The 19,775-nt window shown below is 42.5% G+C and overlaps 1 protein-coding gene across 1 annotated transcript in view; it reads left to right on the top strand.

Annotated features, from left to right (window-relative positions):
• Window positions 1-3,427: 3,427 nt before the first annotated feature.
• The window catches only part of SLC22A15 (solute carrier family 22 member 15), a 35,810-nt gene continuing 19,462 nt past the window's right edge, over window positions 3,428-19,775 (top strand). Inside the window, exons 1-2 of the mRNA XM_075166663.1 lie at window positions 3,428-3,594; window positions 17,331-17,543. Of these exons, the coding sequence (XP_075022764.1) occupies window positions 3,508-3,594; window positions 17,331-17,543 (300 nt within the window). The 5' untranslated portion in view covers window positions 3,428-3,507. The remainder of the gene's footprint in view (window positions 3,595-17,330; window positions 17,544-19,775) is intronic.

Genomic DNA, 19,775 nt, shown 5'->3' with positions numbered 1-19,775 from the left:
ACAACAAATCTGGAAACACAATGCCAATGAACCAGAATGAGTTTTTAGCTCTAAGATATCTGATTTAACTTTTTTTTTAGAGAGAAACTTAGCTTAGGGTTATCCCTTTGCATTTACATATATCTAGTGCTTTGAATGCTCAGGGTCATCATTACATAGAGAAAGGAGCTGAACATATTTGGAACTATTATTTCAGAAAGGCTGAAAAAGAAGCCATGCAGGTGTCTCAGTTGAGGGGTACCCACGTGAATTTGACGTGTAAGCCTCTAAAGAGCAAGAAAACCACGAAGCAGTAGTAACAGAGCGGGGGTTTGGAGCGATGTGGGAAAACCTGGGGGATACTGTATTTCTGTCTGAGTAAGAAGCCTGAACCACTCTCATTAAAAGAAAAATTCCCCACAGACAGGGGACATTATTAAGACTATTCTTATTTGACATGGTTATTAATGAGGAGGAGGAGGGAGCAAATTGCACATTAATGAACTTCACAGACAGTAATACCCTGGGAAGGTCTGAGGGCTCCAGTGAGGAGAGATCATTGGCCAAATGGAGTGCCGCGCTGTCATGATATCAACAAAATGCTGAAAGCTCTGAACATTGCATCCAATCCTTTCCAAAACCACCAGCCTCACGGGGCAAACACCTTTCATTGTCAGTGAAAATCAGGAATATGAAAAAGCCTGTTTTCCTCCAAATTCACTGTATGGTCATTGCAGAACATGACATGAGGTGATCTGCATGTTTGGGGTTTAGGGTGATGGTTAACATTTTACTTCACTCAGCCAGTTCTTTCTCTCCCCCTCCTACACTCCACCTGGGTTCCTTGCTCTGCTAAGAAGAGCCAGCCCCTCTCCTCTTAATTGCCTCCCATCAGGCATTTATACACATTGGGAAATTCCTTCCTGAGCCTTCTCTGCTCCAGGCTGAACACTTCCAGCCTCTCCTCTCCTGACAGATGCTCCAGTCCCTTAATCGTCTTCGTGGTTCTCTGCTGGACTCTGTTTGGGAACCACCCACACAAGAGAAGACAGCTCCCTGATAGCTGTTTTCCCCAGGTGTAGGGCATGGCTGAGTGGTATGGACACGCCTAAAGCCAACCCAGTAACTTTGGTACGGCCAGGACTGGAGCTGTGGGAGTCAGAGGTGTTATCTCAGCAGAGCTGTGGCAGGAGCAGCGCAAGAGCATCGACTGGAAGGCGATGGAGGTGAATACAGCAGAGAGCTGCCGGTTCTAATTGCTGCCCAAGCCGCAGGCAGAGCCTGTAGCTTCTGTGGCTGTACGGAAGCAGGTAACTGAAAGAAAACTCCCAGGCAGGGGTGCTTGCGGTCCCAAGCGAGAGAGAGAAGTGCCTGAGGGCTGAAGGGAGCACAGCAATTTGGGAGGCAGTACCCTTCTGACGGGGAGCAGGTACCATCACCTTCCCCTAACTCTCCAGAGTCGAGGAGGGACCAAGAGTTGATGGCAAAGGCAACAGCCCTTCCTGGTGCTGGGCAAGCTGGAATAAAGCTGCAGTTGCCATAAAGTGCGGCTGAACTGACTGGGAGGGTGGGAAGAGTGCCGGGGAAAGGAACGTACAGCGTCCTGAGCACCAGCACACCTCCTCTGCATCTTAGCTGAGTAATAAAATGAGACAAGTGCGGTTGGATGAACACCAGAAAGGTCCTGACATTTCAGAAATCCTTTGCTGTTTTGCCTTTAATCAATCTGTACTAAGCCTCAAATATGAAAAGAAGTGCTTAGGGCAAAGGTGACTTTTGTATTAAGAGTAAATTGCTTTGATGCTTGTCAATTTACCGAGATTTTTACAGCAAGGAAATGGTATTATTTCCCAGGCTCCTGGCATGGTCCTAAAGGTCACATCTCACAACACAACTCTCTTCCTTTTTCTCCAGCTGTTGTTCATACAACAAAAGCCACAGCATAAAGTTGTTGCTGCTATTTTTTGGTACCACCAGGTAAAAAAGTCTCAACAATCTAAGTTGTTTCATGGTTTTGGAGCTTTATTGTAAAGGTGGAATGAAAACAGACCGTGAAAAGTTCATGGCCACTCTGGATGAATATTATTATTTCACAGATGTATTTATCTCCCTTCCCTTCCCACTCAGTAGAGTTCACATACCTTCACAAACCAGCTTCATTACTTCTAAGTGAGAACTTCTACCACATGTTCACAATGAAGGATCTCTAAATAAATGGCAAATACTTTTCATAAAACACATGACAAGGATTACAGTTTTATGAAGACAGCTGTAAAAGAGAGAGGCATGTTCTCAACTAGGGATTAAAACAAGAACTGCAAGATTTGTGTAAGTCCAGAACCAAACTCTAGTGGCACCTACAGTCTCACGCCAAATTAGTTTTTTTCAACTACCAGTAGGTATGCTATGAAGTATAACTACAAAATATTCCACAGTTGAGGTATGTCAGCATTTAGGGGTCCTGCATGAATTTACAGAACTTAAGCAGCGTGCACTATGTGGGTACAGCTTCCCAGGCACAGGGCTAACACTGTTCAATGAAGGTGCAAACCCACTGAGCGTAGACTGTAACTTAGCTGTGCTCTTATGATGAAACTGGATCAGACCTAAGCTGCTGCATGGAGAATGCCGTAAAACCCAGAACAACCTTGCTAGCATGGCCCCAGAGGAGCCTTCTTGCCAAGCGCGCAGGGCCAGTGTTCTGCCTTGGTCTAACCAAGGGTCCAGACGTAATGCCTTTTTACCCCTCCCCTGCTAAACAACTATGCTTAGAGCTGCTCCACTTCACGAGGACACCACCCCTCCGCCTAGCACCCATCTCCCCAGTCCTGCGCCCGCTCGCTGTAAGCAACCTAGCCGCTCAAGGCACGTCCGCGCTGACACCCGTCACAAACCCCTCGCAACCCCCCCCAGCCCTCTCACACCCCCCCTCACACCTCACCTTACGTACCCCTCACAGACCTCTCACACTCCTTACACATCCCCACAGTCCTTTCACAAATCCCTTCACGCACCCCTCACAGACCCCCACCCCACCCCACGTACCCCTCAGAGACCCCTCACAGGGCTCTCGCAGACCCCTCACGTACCTCTCGCAAGCCCCCCTGCCAGACTCCTCACACCGCCCCCCGCCTCTCTTCCCCTAACCTCCCTACCCCCCGCCCATCTGCATTTAAATCAGGAACGTGCGCGTGCGCTAACGCTCGTAGCGGCGATACAGCGGCCGTTGCGTTTCCGCTTCCCTGGCGGGCGCCGGGGAAGGAGGCAGGCAGGCTGGCTGGCTGGCTGGCTGCCTGCCTGCCTGCCTGCCTGCCTGCCTGCGCGTGCGTGCGTCCCTGGGCGGGCCGCTTCCCAGCTGCTCTCCCCGGCGCCTGCGCATGAGCACCGCCTCGCGCCTCCCGCCCTTTCCTCCTCCTCCTCCTCCTCCTCCTCTGCGAGGGCCCGGCCGTTCCTCCGCGCCCCGCCCCGGGCCGGGGATGCGCTGCGCGGCGGCAGCTCGTAGGAGCTGCGCGGCGGGCGGGGAGCAGGATGGAGGTGGAGGAGGCGTTCCCGCTGGTGGGGCAGATGGGGCCCTATCAGGTGTATCTGTGCGTCCTGCTGGCCGTGCTCCTCCAGGTGAGAGGTCGCCTCCCCTCCCCCCCCTTTCCCAAGGGTGGGCTGCAGCGCCCTGACTCGCGTGGGAGCACCCGTGGGGGAGGCAGTGCCGGGAGGGGGATGCCCCCACCCGCACAGTGTAGGTTCTGTGCGCAGTTGCCCTTTCAAATGGTTGGGTGGATGTCCCTGTGGTGAGTGCCACCTGGTGTGAAGGCTGGTGTTGGAGGTCTTCTGCTGAGGGCTGCTGGTGGCAGTAACGGGTCTTCTGCTCTGGATTTAGCTTGCAGCAGTTTGCTGTGCTCCTGGAGCAAAGGTGACCTCTGTCCAAAGGCAGAGAGAACTTCTGCAGAGTGAATTTGGGGCAAATGGCTGATGCTATCTGTGCCACGTTGCCTGAGGAGTTATGCCTTATGTCACTCGGTGAGCAAATTGGAATTATGCAGTTTGTCAGGTGAAGGGCTGTTGAAGTGAAATTAAACTGAGATTTCCATGAGCTAGGCTGGAAGACAGCGAGTTCTGTCAGGGACTTTGCTGGGGATCCTACACAACCTAGAGTTAATGGCCTAGAGTAGTGATTTCTAGGTTGCATGTGGTTTGTTTGTGGTGGAAATGTTTGAAAAGCTACAGGTGGTCACTGATACCTTTGTGTGCAGAAGCTCTCATCTAATCAGCTGATAGGCTGTGATTGCTTATGGTACTTTGATTTGTCTTGACTTAACTCTTAGAATGTAGAGGGAGTGTCTCTGCATTAGGTATTTGGATGAGGCTTTGTATTTTTGGGTAGTCAGGTTTGTATTCCGTGAGATACAAAACTGGAACTCTCTTAAGTTTCATGATAAAAATGGAGTCCAAAGTAACAGTGGAGCGCTATAACATCATTCAGAGACTGCATGACCAGGTGATGTGCTCTGCAGCCGGGTTTGTCATCTTTACTTCCTGCTTTGCTTCATCTTTGTGCCTATTCCCATGGGGGTGGGAAGGGGAGGTGAGTATAATATGTGCACCTTCAGTCAGGCCTAGGCATAAGGTATAGTTTGAATCTGACAGAAGTTTGGTTTACTCCATGTTAACTCTTCAGAAACTTAATTGTAGTGGATTCAGCTAGGGTGACATGCTGGATTACTACCACTGTGGAAGCTTACCAGCTGCAGGAGGAATGAGGGGGACTTAAGTGTCCCCCTGCCTCTGCTGACCAGTATTTTGTAGTAATCAAGAACTTCCAGTCATGAGCAGTGAGACTGAAGATGTCTTCTCCTGGTGACTAGGGGACTGACAGAAGTGTTAAGCTTTATAAGATGACCAAAGAAAATTCAGGTGCCCAGTCCTGTCAGTTGGGAACTCTGTACTTGGTTGCAAAGTTATGATGATGAACAGCAAAAGCTTTGTAGGTTTCTCTTCCCTTGTACTGTTTACCTATCTTTTTTTTTTTTTTACTGATTTAGCTGATCAATCCTTTAAAATCAGACATTGCTTAGACTTGTTCTGCTGGCTGACTGGCTAGAAAATTTGTATGTCACTGAAGATTAGGGATTAAGGAAGCAATAGTTATTTTTTCTTCCAGTGCTGGTCATGTTCTTGAACATGCAAACATGACAAGTGCTCTGTATTCCCAGAGTTTTAAGTAGTATGGGTCAGCTGTCCTGTAATGCTTTTGTTTATTTGTTTTCTTTTTAATGGATTAACTTGCATTTCTCATGGGACAAGTAAACAGAAATATCTTTACAAATCCTGGAACTAATTCAGAATAACTAAAGAAAAAAAGGTAGCAGTTTTGCAGGTCTGTTTTTTCTTCTCATGTTATCTCTAATTCTTGAACTTTACCTGTAGGGATCATCCCCTGACTGATATGTTTTCTTTGCTTCAGATCATGCAGGCACAGGAGTTTGTAAGGGGTTTAGATGTGAAGCTTGTTGTCTTTCAGACCGTGAATAGATTTGGACTTATACAACTGGTTCCTGTTTGGGTGGTTGATTGCTTTCTGTGTTCCTTTATTGGTGCCAAGTTACACAATGTGTCACTGAGATGTGCAAGAGCAAGATTGAAGGCAGGTGCCACGATGGTGTTAGTCTTTTGTCTGGTTTATCGTCAATCTTTGGAGGATGGGCCCAAAGGTAAGTAATATGTCTGGTGTGTATGACGTAGATTTAGGTAGTCGTGGGCTCCTTTAGTGGATTAGATGCAGCGTCTGGCTGCAGAATGAGAACTCCTATTAGTCTATGTCACTGGCTCTGCCATGGACTGATTATTCCATTTTATTGCTTGTTTCCCTGTCCCTTCCCCTGTGCTCCGTCAGTTGGCTTGTATTTTCACATTGGCATAAAAAAATATTTCTACATTCTTAAAGATAAGAATACCACAGGGGTGAAAACTATTTTTGTCTTTGCTGTGTCAAGTCCCTTCATCTCTGCTAATATACTGAGCTTAAACTCTCTGCTTTCGCTGTCCTTTAAGATTCCCAGCAAACTTTTCTTGTAGGCTTTTGTGCTTTTTCATCTCTGCATGTTTCTGATCTCTTGAGTTTCATACTTTATAGGTATTTTCCCTCATCTTAGTGTTTTCTTCTCATTTCTACAGTAAACTGCTTCTACCATGTAGCCTTACTTATATGCCAATGTACCTGGTCTCTAATTCTAATTACAAACATTGTTTAGGTCACAGAACTTCTTTGAGTTAAGTTATACCAAACACGTCTGTACGGGTGAGACTTTCCATGTGATAGTCAATTTTCATATGGCCATGAGTGAACTGGTACTCGACTTGTGGAATGAGCTTACTGACACTGGCAAAAAACCTCCAGGTTGCTTGTAGTCAGAAAAATTTTTTTGTATGTCATCGGTGTAAAACTAGATTAAGTGTACGTCTTGTGGGCTGCTTCTTTCATCTTCTTCAATTCTTCACTGAGTTGCATTATTCCTCTGCTACAGTTATTCATTAACTTGTTAAGCTGTTGCTGTATTAAGGTATGCCTGGCTTATTCACTACCAACTTAATAGGACTTTGGAAGATTTTTAGGGATGTTCTGTAGCAGTGGTTGCTAACTTATAATGGAGTGACGACAGCTAATGTACAGAAACATTTTTTTCCAAAATTTATGGAATTACCCAAAGACCAAACTTATCTGAAGAATGTGGGGATAGACTAATGATGTGAATTTGAGGCAGGATTAATCTTGCATTTGCAGTGTATCTTGAAGAGAGTGAGGGAGGAATACAGAGAGCTGATAACTCTTAAAATACTTAGGACACTTTACTTTGAACTAGAAGTAATTGCTTGACGCTTATTGATTACTAGAAGGGTGCTCACTACCTTTTGAGGAAATTATATTGAAGCATTATTAAAGAATGGTGTCTTTTGGTGTTTTAGTGTGTGTAGCAACATTAGACAAAATATCACATCTTGATCAGATGCTTAAGAGGGTACAAGCATATTAAAAAAAAAAAAGTTTCTTGGTCTTCTGTGACTCAACATACGCAGTTGAAAGAGGTTTGCCATTACCAGTGAATCTGAGCTATAGGATTGCCCAAGTCCAACCTGAACCTGCAGAAATCTGAGAATGGAAGTGTGTTTCTACTATATCTCTATTAAAAGGCTTTTAAAAACATGTTAGAGTTTAAAGGGGAGGTCTTGTTTGCACAGCTGAAAGAAGCTTTGCCTAAAGTTGGGTAATGTGCATTGCACAGCAGTATGGATAATTACCAAGGGTGGTGTTTCTCTCCATCTTAGGGACTTATTACTAACTGAAGGGAAGATGGAAAAACAGTTAAGATAGTAACATCAAGTTCCTTAAATAGTAGTTTGTTTTAAGGCAAAGGCATTCTTGATGCTGTGCAGCTGTAACAAGCGGTGCTGCTAGCATCTCTTTGCTGTTGGTGGCAAGATCATGTATGACTTTGATCATTAGATATCCCAATGCAGAAAGCTGCTCTTTAATCAGCCCATCTGCACAAACGTTTTGAGGGAAAGCAGATTCTGGGACATGCGGCTTAAGTAAGGCAGGCTTATCCTGATCTTTAGAAATAACTCAAAAGAAGTAGTGTCTGTCTTCAGATAGCATACAGACGTGATCCCATACATGGCCTTGTTTAACTCTGTTTCTTGACATTTCTTATCTACCCCCCATACACATTCTACCTCTTTAATGGCATGAGACATCGCTCTGTAGTTGTAATGACAGTAATGAAATATTTTTTCAGTGAATCTTCTTTTAATACTTATGTTTGCTTGACATTTATTAAGCTGTTCTTTAAACTAGCCAAAACTGATCATAAATTGGACAGCTTACTCCCAGTCCTTGGTGAGGTATACTATTAGGACTTTATCTGAATAGAAAGTGCAAAACAAATCTGAAATGTAATGAACAATTTAAAATGAAGAAAGAGATGGGTATTACACAAATTGCATTACAATTGCTAGTATAGGGTGCTGAAGGTGTTCCAGGGGCTTCATGACAGGTATGCTGTTCACCCAAAGTTACTTGCACTGTAACTTAGACATAGTTCAACTATAAGTATCTATAAGGTATGTAAGCAAGGTGGCAGATATAAAAAGGATTTACAGAATTGCCATGTAACCTTCCTTCACTTTGATTACCTCACTGTTTGGCTTTTTTCTTTGTGTCTATGGGAGAAGGAAGAGTTTCAAGTGCCTCTGATTCTCAAGAAAGCAGTTGCAGAATGTGTGTCAAACATGTGCAGCCACTTACGCAGAGGGATGGCTTCAATTGTGGCATGAATACAAACATAAAAAGTAGGGGCCCAAATTTTTATTTCTTGAGGTAAGCTGCTTATTCCCACATCTTTTCATGCATTGTATCTTACTCAGAACGTGCTTATGCTAAAGGATGGCGTAGCTTTCCTTGTAGAAGTGATGAAGGCTTTTATAGTAGTTGCATCACTGAATATTATTCCTTGTTCTGGTATAGCTTATTCCTGCTTGGGAAGAAAAATAAACTAGGTGGGTGTCAGTATGTAAACTAATCGCACAGAAAGATATGCTGCTACTCATTTGGCTAAGAATACTTCTACCTGAAAGTTGGAGGAACTTCTAAGTGGAGACCAATCCTACCATTTGCTCCAACTGGATGGGGAGAATCTTTTCAGGAAAAAAAAAATTCTTTGGTCACATGTTACATTTCATTTCAATGATTTAGATGCTAACCAAGACTCCTTGGTCCTTTAGTGGCCTTCTGTAAATAAAACATAGCTGCCAGAAGAATCAGAAATATGGTCAAGACCCAGTGTGACCTGTCTTTCTGTAATTACTTGTTTCAGATCTTTAACTGTTCCTTAAAAGAAACAATCACATTTTCTGACATTATAGTTATAACCTTAAAAACATGAATGCAGCTGATGCAGACATTGTGCTATATTCTGCAGAAAACCTGAAATAACAATGCTGAGTTGTTATGCTTCATTAGCAGTGGGGTCCTTAACTCTCAGATACAACACAGAGCCTAAATTCTAATAACTGCTTCCTTGCTGATTAATTTTAAATGGTTAACTTGCTATCATTTTTTCCAAAAATAATCCTCAGTGGAGGGGAATCATGAATACCTTATCAGCTGCCTACATCTCCATCTTCCCTCAAAATTATGTTGTGTCTTAATCTAAACCGGTGCATCATCCATACAGCTAAGCTTTAAATTTGTGCTTGTATGCAGGGGAAAAGTATGGTCAGAGCAAGCTTGAGGTATAGAATAAAGATGAGCTGTAGCTTTGAGATCTTCCCTTTTTTAACTGCATCTGAACGACAAAGCACATGCAATTGAGCTCATAGTTAGGTGGTTCTTACTGTCATTCACAGTTGCTGCGTCTTCTTGCTTTTCTGATGATCACTACATTCACTCTGACACCGAAACCACATGTTCTCTGTGTGTGTATCCATATAAACACATCTAGTCAGCTTTTGCAATTTAACTTACAAGGCTGACTTCAGTTTCTGTGCAATTCAGTCCTAGAAGATGCCTGTTCAATGTGCTGTTGTAAAGACCTTAACAGAATCATTGCTGATGGGCATAGCAAGAAGCATGAGTTTTGGGAGAAGCACAGAGAAGTAGTCATTCTGAAGGCCTAGCAACAGAGGGAAGGAAGCAGATTGTTCTGCCTGTTTAAAAAAACCCAAACAAACAAAAAAACACCAAAACTTTTTTAAGAAGTGAAGGCTACATGCTGTGAAAAGAGTGAAGTTGTCAGAAGGAACTTGCGCTGGGGCTCTTTACTCTAGCTGTGGCTGAATGCCTTGCTTTTGCAATGTCCTTTTAACAACTGGGAATGGAAGGTGCCTGGGAGGCACTGTGTCAGTGGTGATTGGCATCTTTATATAGAATGTGGGTAAAACATATGGGGGGATATTTTCAGATTATTAACAGTAAATTTATTGTTACATAGAATATTTTGTGCAATGGGATGATATTTGGGAGCTGAAGCAATCCCATCTTCTGCTATTAATCAAGATGGCTTTCAGCCTAGCAAACTCTGTTGGAACAATCCATCTAGCCAGTCTGTCCTCTGGGCACCCTCAGATGAGCCTGGGAGTTAACAGGCATAATTCTACTGGATAGCAAAGACTATGGATTAAAAATATTTGTATTATGACACATTATCTCCCTTTCCGTCTTCCCTGCCCATGTGTACACACAGTCTCTAACTTCCCATGTTTTGTAGGCAATAAATTACCTGTAATTCTCACTAGCAAGCCGCATCATCAGGGCTCTCCTCACTGACGCTTCTTCCATTTTAGAGACTATGATTTCCTTTTCTCTCAGGTGATAGAATTGGTAGATGTGTAATTTAACTCAGAATAATTGTTTCCAACTTGCATATGGTTGTTGCTCTTTATTTCTGACCCAAATAAAGTTTTGTGCTCTCTCTTTTGTGCTTTTTTGTTTTTTTTTTAAACTGGAGTAGTTAATGTAACTACTTCTATTTGTAGGTAATGTAGTGCTTCATGTGCATTGTTTGCATTAAGTAAAACCTCTGCCTGCTTTTTGCAAGTACCAGCCCAGTGGGACTGGAGTCTTTCCAGAGCAACAGCATCTGTTTTCTAGGTCTCATCTGTTTACAATATGATCTCTGACTAAGTTTGGCACTTAACCTGGTTAAACATTGTATTTGTGTTCACCTGGTCATTTTCCTAATCCTGGTGGGCTTGGGGGGAGAGAGTGTTAAGAATTTGCCTTGGAAGGCACAATGAAGCTTTTGACATCCTCAGGTAAGGAAAGCTGAAGAAAGTTGTATGTATAGCTTATTCCAGCTTTCTGTTTGTGGTATGCTGATCAGTTATTGGTGTCTTAAAAATATATAGAGAAAGACCAGGGCTCTTCAATCTCTTTCAATTTGCAGACCCCCTACAGACTTCCCACTGAAGATGTTAAATCCTTGTACAGTAAATTTAAGACTGCCGACAGCTTTATGTTTCATAATTATTTTTCCCAGAACTTCAAGAAATAATTCAGGGACTTCTGAGGCCTGTAGGCTGTAAGTTGAAAATCACTGGTTTAGCAAGTTCCACCACAAAATTGGAAAAAAATGTTCTTTCAGTTCTGGAGCATCATGTTGCTCTGAAATAGTGGTAAACCCAAGAGATTTTTTACTTAAAAACAAACAAACAAAACAAAATAAACCCCCCCCCCCAAAAAAAAAAACCAAAATGCCAAACACACACCCCCCCCCAAAAAAACAACCCAAACCAAACCAAAACCAAGCAACCAACAAAACACAAGTAGATCCAATTGCTTATCTTCAGGCAAGTCCTTAAAAATGAATAAATGAATGAAAGCAGCTTATACAGATGTCAGCAATGTCTTTTAGTCTGGATACTTAAATAGCAGAAATTTCTGAAGTAATCAGTGTATGCTTTTATTGCATCTTTTTACCAAGTTAAATGCTTTAGCTATTTGGTAGCAAGGAAGTCCAGGCACAGCCGAGAATGTGCTCTTCTCATAGTCTTAGCAGAACTCCCTCTGTGAGGCCTAGATGCTCACCCAATATTCTTTGTCAGTGTCCCAAAGCAGCGTGCTAAGGTGAGAACTTTGATCTCTTATGATACTGGCTGTGACTCAGTTATGTTGATAGTCAAAGCGGGCTGGAAGATATGGAGAGAAAGAGAGACAAAGATGAAATGCAGACAAAAGAATAATCATGCTTGTGGAAGCAGGACTAAACTTTGCCTGATACTTGTCAGCCCACAATTCCTGCTTTTTTTTTCTTTTTTACCAGCAGTTGCTGACTTTTTCTTCATGTTACCCTATAATGCCATTGAGACGGTTCAGTCCTGGGCTGGTTTGTGGTATATTCATAAACTGGAATAGGAACTTCTGGCACTTGTTTTGCTTTGTTCTCCTATAAGTCCTTCTTTACATAAGGAGAGTGGAGTGACACTTCTGACATGGTATTGATGAAACTGTATAGCTGGTGTTCAACTGAGGAATCTTGACACTTGATTGCACATTAATGTAATTTAACTTTCTTGAATATTCCTGTTCAAGCAGAAGTAGTATTTATAGTGCTTTTCGTAATTTTCGTTCTTGTTTATTGGCTTGTTTCTCTAACTTACAGTATGTGAGCATTTTTGGCAGAGAGGAACTGGAAGTTTACGTGTAGATATTTTAATAAGGCACCTAAGCTTTCTTTCTGCCTTTTGTTTTTAAAGGCAGAAAAATAATACTTCCAACTTCCTTATTCATGTTCAGAGGCCTGTCAACCTATGATGTGAGGGCAACTTTTATTTCCCTTGCTTCAGCGTGACCCAGTCGTAGCAGTGGCAAGTCCTGTCCCAGCCCTTTGAGATGCAGTGTATGAGTCCATGCTAGATAAGTATGTTTGCCTTTCTTAAGTGTTGTTGCACGTAGTCCAGCATACTACAAAAATGCAAATGCTTTAGGCTATACTGCCTGAAGCAGTTCCGGACTCATGTTTTCAGTCTGCCAGCATGCAGTCGGCTGCTATGTTAACTGTTTAAACATATAGTTTAACACTAAACTTCTGTTAATTTCTGTCAATGAACTTGATGCTCTGTAGGGCAAGGCTGTGAGGTTTTTTTCAGGGTGGTGTACTTTGTAACGTGCCAGAAGCATTGTAGCACCTGGTTCTCCATTCTAGGTCTCTAGCAAATTCCAGGTCTCCTTAGTATCATATGCGTTGCCTGTACCTCCTATGTTATTTCGAAAAAAAAAATGTTATTTATGGTCATTTTTAATGTTTCTGTGGTGGGTACCATACAGGTGTTCCTATGGCCCTGTCAGGCAAAGGTAGGTACACAGGAGTTGGCTGCTATTTGGACTACCTTTGCAGAAAACTTGTACAATGAAATTATTTGCTCTTGAGATTCAAATGTTTGCCTGTGCTGATGGGAAGTAAAGCAGGCCCTGTCTGTGCATGTGCTGTTTGGTCGCAGCAGTCACCTGTCTAATTGGCACATGTGCTGGCTGGCAGTCTGAGCGAAAGGAGCACCAAACCCCTACTGCTGCCATTGCCCACCAAAATGATACTGAGCCTGAAACAGAGTTGAGGTGTGTGTTTGGATGTTTGGAACAGAGAAGAAGGGGAAGCTAAGGGGACATTTTCCATAAACCTGTAGGAAATGAGGCTCTGTGAGTTGTGGTTTTCTGTACAGTGTTAGATTTTAATGTAGATGTTGAAGAATTTCTAGAATAAAGTTATGTATGCGTTTGGACAGACTTTGGACTTTTTCTGTGGATTCTGGAGGCCTGCATTTTAAGGTTGAAAAACTTTAAATTGGGTAAGTTTTCTCAGTTTCTCTACAGGAACCCTAAGTTCTTTCAAAACATGTCGACTGCGTTGTTGCACAGGTAATAATAGTGGTTACATTCTTCATGGGGAATATTTCCTATCAGAGTGGGGTTGGTAAGTGTCTGAGAGATTACATCGAGTTCTTCTGCACATGGTGATTCTTTGCTTTGTAACTACAACGTAGCCTTTCCTTCTGTCATACGGTTTTCTCTCTTACTGTGCTACCAAGAGGGGAAAGATACTTTGTAGAAGAGCGTATTGTCAGCAGCAGATAATTTGGCAGCAGAAAGATGTTTTAGGGCTTTTCTACACAAAAGAGTTATTGAGGAGGGGAAAAAAATCATGTGGATTTAAAGGCAAATCACCCTTTTGAAGTAACTCGGAGCAGATGAGATCATCGGACTTTCAAAAATAAGGTGGCCCTCCAGTTTTTCAGCTGCTTGTCACAGGTTCAGGAGAAATTACACTAATCCTAAAATGTAACAATCTCTTCATTGTAGGCTTCTACAAAATCAAGGTCATTCATTGTCTTCCCTTAATTTCTGTCTTCCCTCAAGGTACAGTTTTAATGTTTCTGTATTTGGAAGGTCAGAAGTTAGTGGCTTACTCATTATTTTGTTCAGCAGTGAATGCTTCAGCTGATACTTGTCTAGAATGACCAGGCTGGTTGTGAATTGCTAATGAGCTGATTAAAGAGGTTGAAACCACTTCTTAGTAGGATTTAAGTCTTGCTTTTGTTTATCATTTGTGCTTCATAATGGGTAAATTATGAAGTCTAAAAGAGTTTCTTAAATTATTTTCGTGTGTGTATTTTCATTATACACAAATGAAACTATTTAAGTTCTTCATCCCTCTCCCTTGCTAGTCTTATTAGAGATTCTACATTTTTCTTGGAAGTAATTTATTATGAAAATGAACACCAAGAAAGCTGGTCTATTAATTTCTATTAATATTAATTTTAAAATGTTAATTTTAAGTTAATTTCAAAACCTATTAATGAAATAGATAAATGGCTAACTAAAATTCCTTCTCCTTAGCAGAGAAAGTGAAAGTTTACAGGTTATTAAGATGTTGCCTTTTAATAAATCTCCTTACACCATGGACTTCTAATCTAGACAACTATAAAATTTTAACCTACAGAGAATGTAAACAAACAGGAGAAACTTAAACCAAACTAACAAAACTCTCAGCATTTCATCATCAGTGACTATGAGCTGCTGCCTCCTCCTGCTGTGCTTGGTATTCATCTTTATTAATACAGATCAGTGCAGGGAATTTGGTGGGGAACTGTTAACATCCAGGTAGAGCCGATTAAAATGTTTTATGAATAGAAGGTAAACATTAAATGACATAAATTTGACTTGACTTGTACTCTATGGGTTATAGAACAAATGAAAAATGAAAGGCGCTGTTGTTTGCCACAGTGCATATAATGTAGCCATTTTATACCTTATAAAGTTGTTATATAATATTTCTATTCTGATTTGGTAGCATTTTATATTGATGACCAGTCTATACAACTATGTTATTGCTAAGTGTAAGCATTTAGAATTCTTAATCTCCAGATTCATTAACAGAAACCCCTGTCTTTTATTTGAACGTTAAAAACTGTATTCTGAATTTCTTTAAATTTGGAGTTTACTTCATCATGTTTAAGACCACTTCTAGAAAACGTTTCTGGTCTTCAGAAGTGTAAATGAATTTGGGGGGTGTTTTGTGGGTTTTGGTTCTGTTTTGGTTTTGCAGTGAAATGAAGAGGGCTTACCATACCTGTTACCCAAAGTACAAGGCAGATGATCACCAGGAAAAACAGTCTTGTGACAGCAGTGACTCCAGTTATATAGAACAATATATTTATAATGTCAATAGACGTTATCAGAACAATACTATTTGATCACGTCAAAACACATCTCCATCTTCATATATTTTTCTGATTCAACAGATCATTTGAAAGTGTTTATCTCTTTGTTATATCCTTGCTTGCTGCAGCCACTAGGATACTTACGGGTGAATTTTTTTTGTTGAAAAAATATCTATAGTGTTTCTTTGTGTGCCTGCAATCACTTATTTTTTTTATTTCGTTTTCTGTAGCCAGGGTGGGTTTCACCTGGAGCAAAAATGAAAGCGCTATGCTTTCTTTCTCTAAACCAAATGCCTTGAGGATTTCATTTCCTGAACTACTTCAAAAATATGTTTATTATTTCACAAGACAAAAGCAAGGATGTTATCACTTAGTCCTGACACGGAATTGTCTGAGTGAGTCAGAGTACAGGGATGCACTACAGATCATGACCTGTAATTCTCATTTCTCAGTAATTTCAAACTGTTCTTGAGAATACTGTATCCATATATCCCTAGCAACATGGCCACTCAGCTTTTTAACACCTCTTTCCCCATGTAATCTTAGTCATTGCCTTCTTTCGCAGATGAGGTCTTTTACTTTTCATTGTTGTCTATCTAGAAGTTGTTCTTTAGCTTAAATAATAGCATAATTAAATGAGATTGTGGTTTTTCTTCCAAATTCCTTTTGATATTCGATAATTTTATATTAAAAAATGGAAAGAGAATGATTTTTTGAAATATTTATTTACCTCCTGCCACTACAGTAGCAGTTTATCATGTAGAATGCAAAAAGGAGTTGATGGAAAGAAAATGCTTTCAGGTAGTAACTTGGGGGTCTCTGTGTTAATTTAGTAGTAATTCTAATTTAGATCTGGGTGTAACTCTGACTGCTCAGCTGTTGTACAGAACAGAATAGGATTACCTGGTGTTGCTTGCATCAGAATTCGGAGGTCCTCAGACTTCTTTTTTTGTGCCTATTTATGGTTTTCCCAGTTTTGAGAATTATTTGTGTAGCAGCCTTCTGAGAGAACACACTTCCTGCGGGTACATTCTCCCCAAGAACATAAGGAGGAGATGCTGGCAGCAGAGCAAGGACTGTATTCAGGAGGTGTCTGAAGCGGGGTTTGAGGTATGGAGTGGCGTGGATGAGGTTTTTTATATGGAGGAAGTAGGCAGGAGAAGCAAGAGGATCTTTTTTTTTTTTTTTTCCTTTTTTCTCAGGAGCGAATGTGCTGAGTTACTGTTCCTCAGTGAGGGCTTGAGACAAGAGGCAGTTTCATTTGGAGAGTGGGGGGTCTTTGTGTTGTTACCAGCAGCTGCTTTTGTTTCAAAAGACTTTATCATCTGTCTTCTGTTGCAAAACTCATGGCACTTCTATGTTCAAACAGGTCTAAAAACACTGGGTTTTAAGATGGAGTTGCAATGTAGACTGTTAAAACAGTGGCCTGTGAATGTTCTTCTGAGCAAGCAGCAGTGACCCAGATCTAGATCAGGCTTGAAAAGTCTGGGTTTCCAGCAGTTTTATTTATTCTTTCCTAAATAAAGCCAGCTGTTAATCACTGTATTTAGACTTTGTGTGTGTGTATAAATGTGTAGATATATAAAAAATGCATATGTACATTCACATGTGTGCCTCTATCTCTTTTTTAAGAGTAAAACAGGTTCACAGAAGATTAAAAAATAGGAAAGAATTAATTTTGGTAAAACTGAGAAAGATTAGATATGAAACAGTGAGGAGGAGGTCTATTCCAAATATCAGATTACAGGAATAAACAACACAGGTGGAAGGAGAGAATATACTAGAGTAATATACTTGCATTAAAGAATAGTTTTATTTTATCTCCTTAGTACTACTAACAACTTCTCATGCATCCAGCAGGTGAACTTGTGTGGGAGTTGAGGGGCCTCTGACTGAGGGAAGAGTGTCAGGAGGGGAACTTCTTTTCTATCAAATAATCAACAAATAAAAAGTGAAAGAACCACTATGTTGAAGCTGTGGTTCTTTAGTGTATGATATTTGGTAGATGGAGGCTATACATGGCATCTTGTAGTAGAAGGCGAATATAAAATAGGAATATTTTTTAATACTGATTTGATCCCACTGCAGAGGAAACATTGCTCGGATGTATGTTTAGCATCTTTGATGTTTTTTGTCTTTCATGCCAGCTCTATGTGGCCACTGAAGCCATCCTTATCGCGTTGGTGGGCGCAACCCCTCCCTACCACTGGGATCTCCAAGAGCTCTCAGCTAATCAGAGCCATAGCAACCAGTCAGTGAGTGAGCAGAGAGCTTTTGGGGAATGGCTTCTGACCGCCAATGGCAGCGAGGTACATAAGCACGTACACTTCAGCAGCAGCTTCACATCAATAGTCTCTGAGGTAAGTCTGAAAGGTGCTTCATTGCCTTATGTGTGAGTGGTAAATCTTACTGGGTCAGTTGCGGGGGGCTCCTACTGCTTCTTGCTTCTGTACTAATGCATGTTTTGATTAGCAAATGAAACAGGTGTTACCTCCAGGTAGAGAACAGGTGCACAAGTCCATGGGACCTGATGAGATACATCCATGGGTCCTGAAGGAAGTGGCGGATGAAGTTGCTAAGACATATCCATCATATTTGAGAAGTCGTGGCAGTCCGGTGAAGTTCCTGCTGACTGGAAAAGGGGAAACATAACCCCCACTTTTAAAAAGGGGAAAAAGAAAGACCCAGGGAACTACAGGCCAGTCAGTCGCACCTCTGAGCCTGGGAAGATCATGCAACAGATCTTCCTGGAAGCTATGCTAAGGCACATGGAGGACAGGGAGGTGATTTGAGACAGCCAGCATGGCTTCACCAAGGGCAAGTCCTGCCTGACCAACCTAGTGGCCTTCTATGATGGAGTGACTACATCAGTGGACATGGGAAGAGCTACAGATGTCGTCTGTCTGGACCTCTGTAAGGCCTTTGACACAGTCCCCCACAACATCCTTCTCTCTAAGCTGGAGAGATATGGATTTATGAGTGGACTGTCTGATGGATGAGGAATTGGTTGGATGGTCGCATCCAGAGGGTAGTGGTCAATGGCTGAATGTCCAGATGGAGATTGGTGACGAGTGGTGTCCTGCAGAGGTCCGAATTCGGACCCGTACTGTTTAATATCTTCATCAATGACATAGACAGTGGGATCGAGTGCACGCTCAGCAAGTTTGCAGACAACACCAAGCTGAGTGGTGTGGTCGACATGCCTGAGGGACGGGATGCCATCCAGAGGGACCTGGACAAGCTCAAGAAGTGGGACCGTGTGAACCTCATGAGGTTCCACAAGGCCAAGTGCAGGGTCCTGCACCTGGGTCGGGGCAACCCCCAGTATCAATAGAGGCTGGGGAATGAAGGGATTGAGAGCAGCCCTGCCGAGAAGGACTTGGGAGCACTGGTGGATGAAAAGCTGGACATGAGCCAGCAATGTGCGCTCACAGCCCAGAAGGCCAACCGTATCCTGGGCTGCATCAAAAGCGGCGTGGCCAGCAGGTCCAGGGAGGTGATCTGCTCTGCTCTGGTGAGACCCCACCTGGAGTACTGTGTCCGGCTCTGGAGCCCTCAGCACAAGAAAGACATGGACCTGTTGGAGCGGGTCCAGAGGAGGGCCATGAGAATGATCAGGGGGGTGGAACACCTCTCCTATGAAGAAAGGCTGAGAGAGTTGGGGTTATTCAGCCTGGAGAAGGGAAGGCTTCAGGGAGACCTTATTGCAGCCTTTCAGTACTTAAAGGGGGCTTATAAGAAAGATGGGGACAGACTTTTTAGCAGGGCTGTTGTGACAGGACAAAGGGTAATGGTTTTAACTAAAAGAGTGTAGATTTAGACTAGATATAAGGAAGACATTTTTTACAATGAGGGTGGTGAAACACTGGCATAGGTTGCCCAGAGAGGTGGTAGATGCCCCATCCCTGGCAACATTCAAGGTCAGGTTGGTCGGGGCTCTGACATCTAGTTGAAGATGTCCCTGCCCACAGCAGGGGGTTGGACTAGATGACCTTTAAAGGCCCTTTCCAAACCAAACTATTCTATGATTCATATCTTTACTGGCAACAAGAACTAGCTTTATTTTGCTATGCAGATCTTGACCAAAGTTCTGCTCCAGAACTTCCCACCTTTTCCATGTGGACCCTGTATGTATTGGATCCTGTAGCCTGGTTCCACAATCGAGCTGGAATGATGTCATTCATTGTACTAATATGCTCAAAATCCTTTATGGACCCTGAGCTCTTTCTGGCCACCTCTTGTGATTCCCTTGCGAAGGTCAAATGCGTGTAGTGCATTTAGCAAGTTAGTGGAGGAACTGAAGTGGAAGTGGCTTCTGCAGTCTTTGCAACTCCAGATATGAGGGAAGGCACGGGCAGTGGGGAGTCAGATGGACAAACAAATCCCCCCCCTTCTACCCCAAAACAATCTTTAGCTTTGTTGGTGTGGCCTCTGTGTTTTGTAAGTGTCTTCTTTCATGGTCTAGCCACAGTCCCTACAGAAATTACTCCAGATTCCACACTGATGTGTGCAACACCTGCCCTTCCTGGGGCCTTCAGTATCTGTTAATGTCAAATTGTTCTGTGCAAGAGCCCTATCCGAGTGCATCTGTT

Source organism: Calonectris borealis, chromosome 1 (genome assembly GCF_964195595.1).
Source record: "Calonectris borealis chromosome 1, bCalBor7.hap1.2, whole genome shotgun sequence".
NCBI lineage: Eukaryota > Metazoa > Chordata > Aves > Procellariiformes > Procellariidae > Calonectris > Calonectris borealis.
This window is presented reverse-complemented; position numbering and strand designations above follow the sequence as displayed.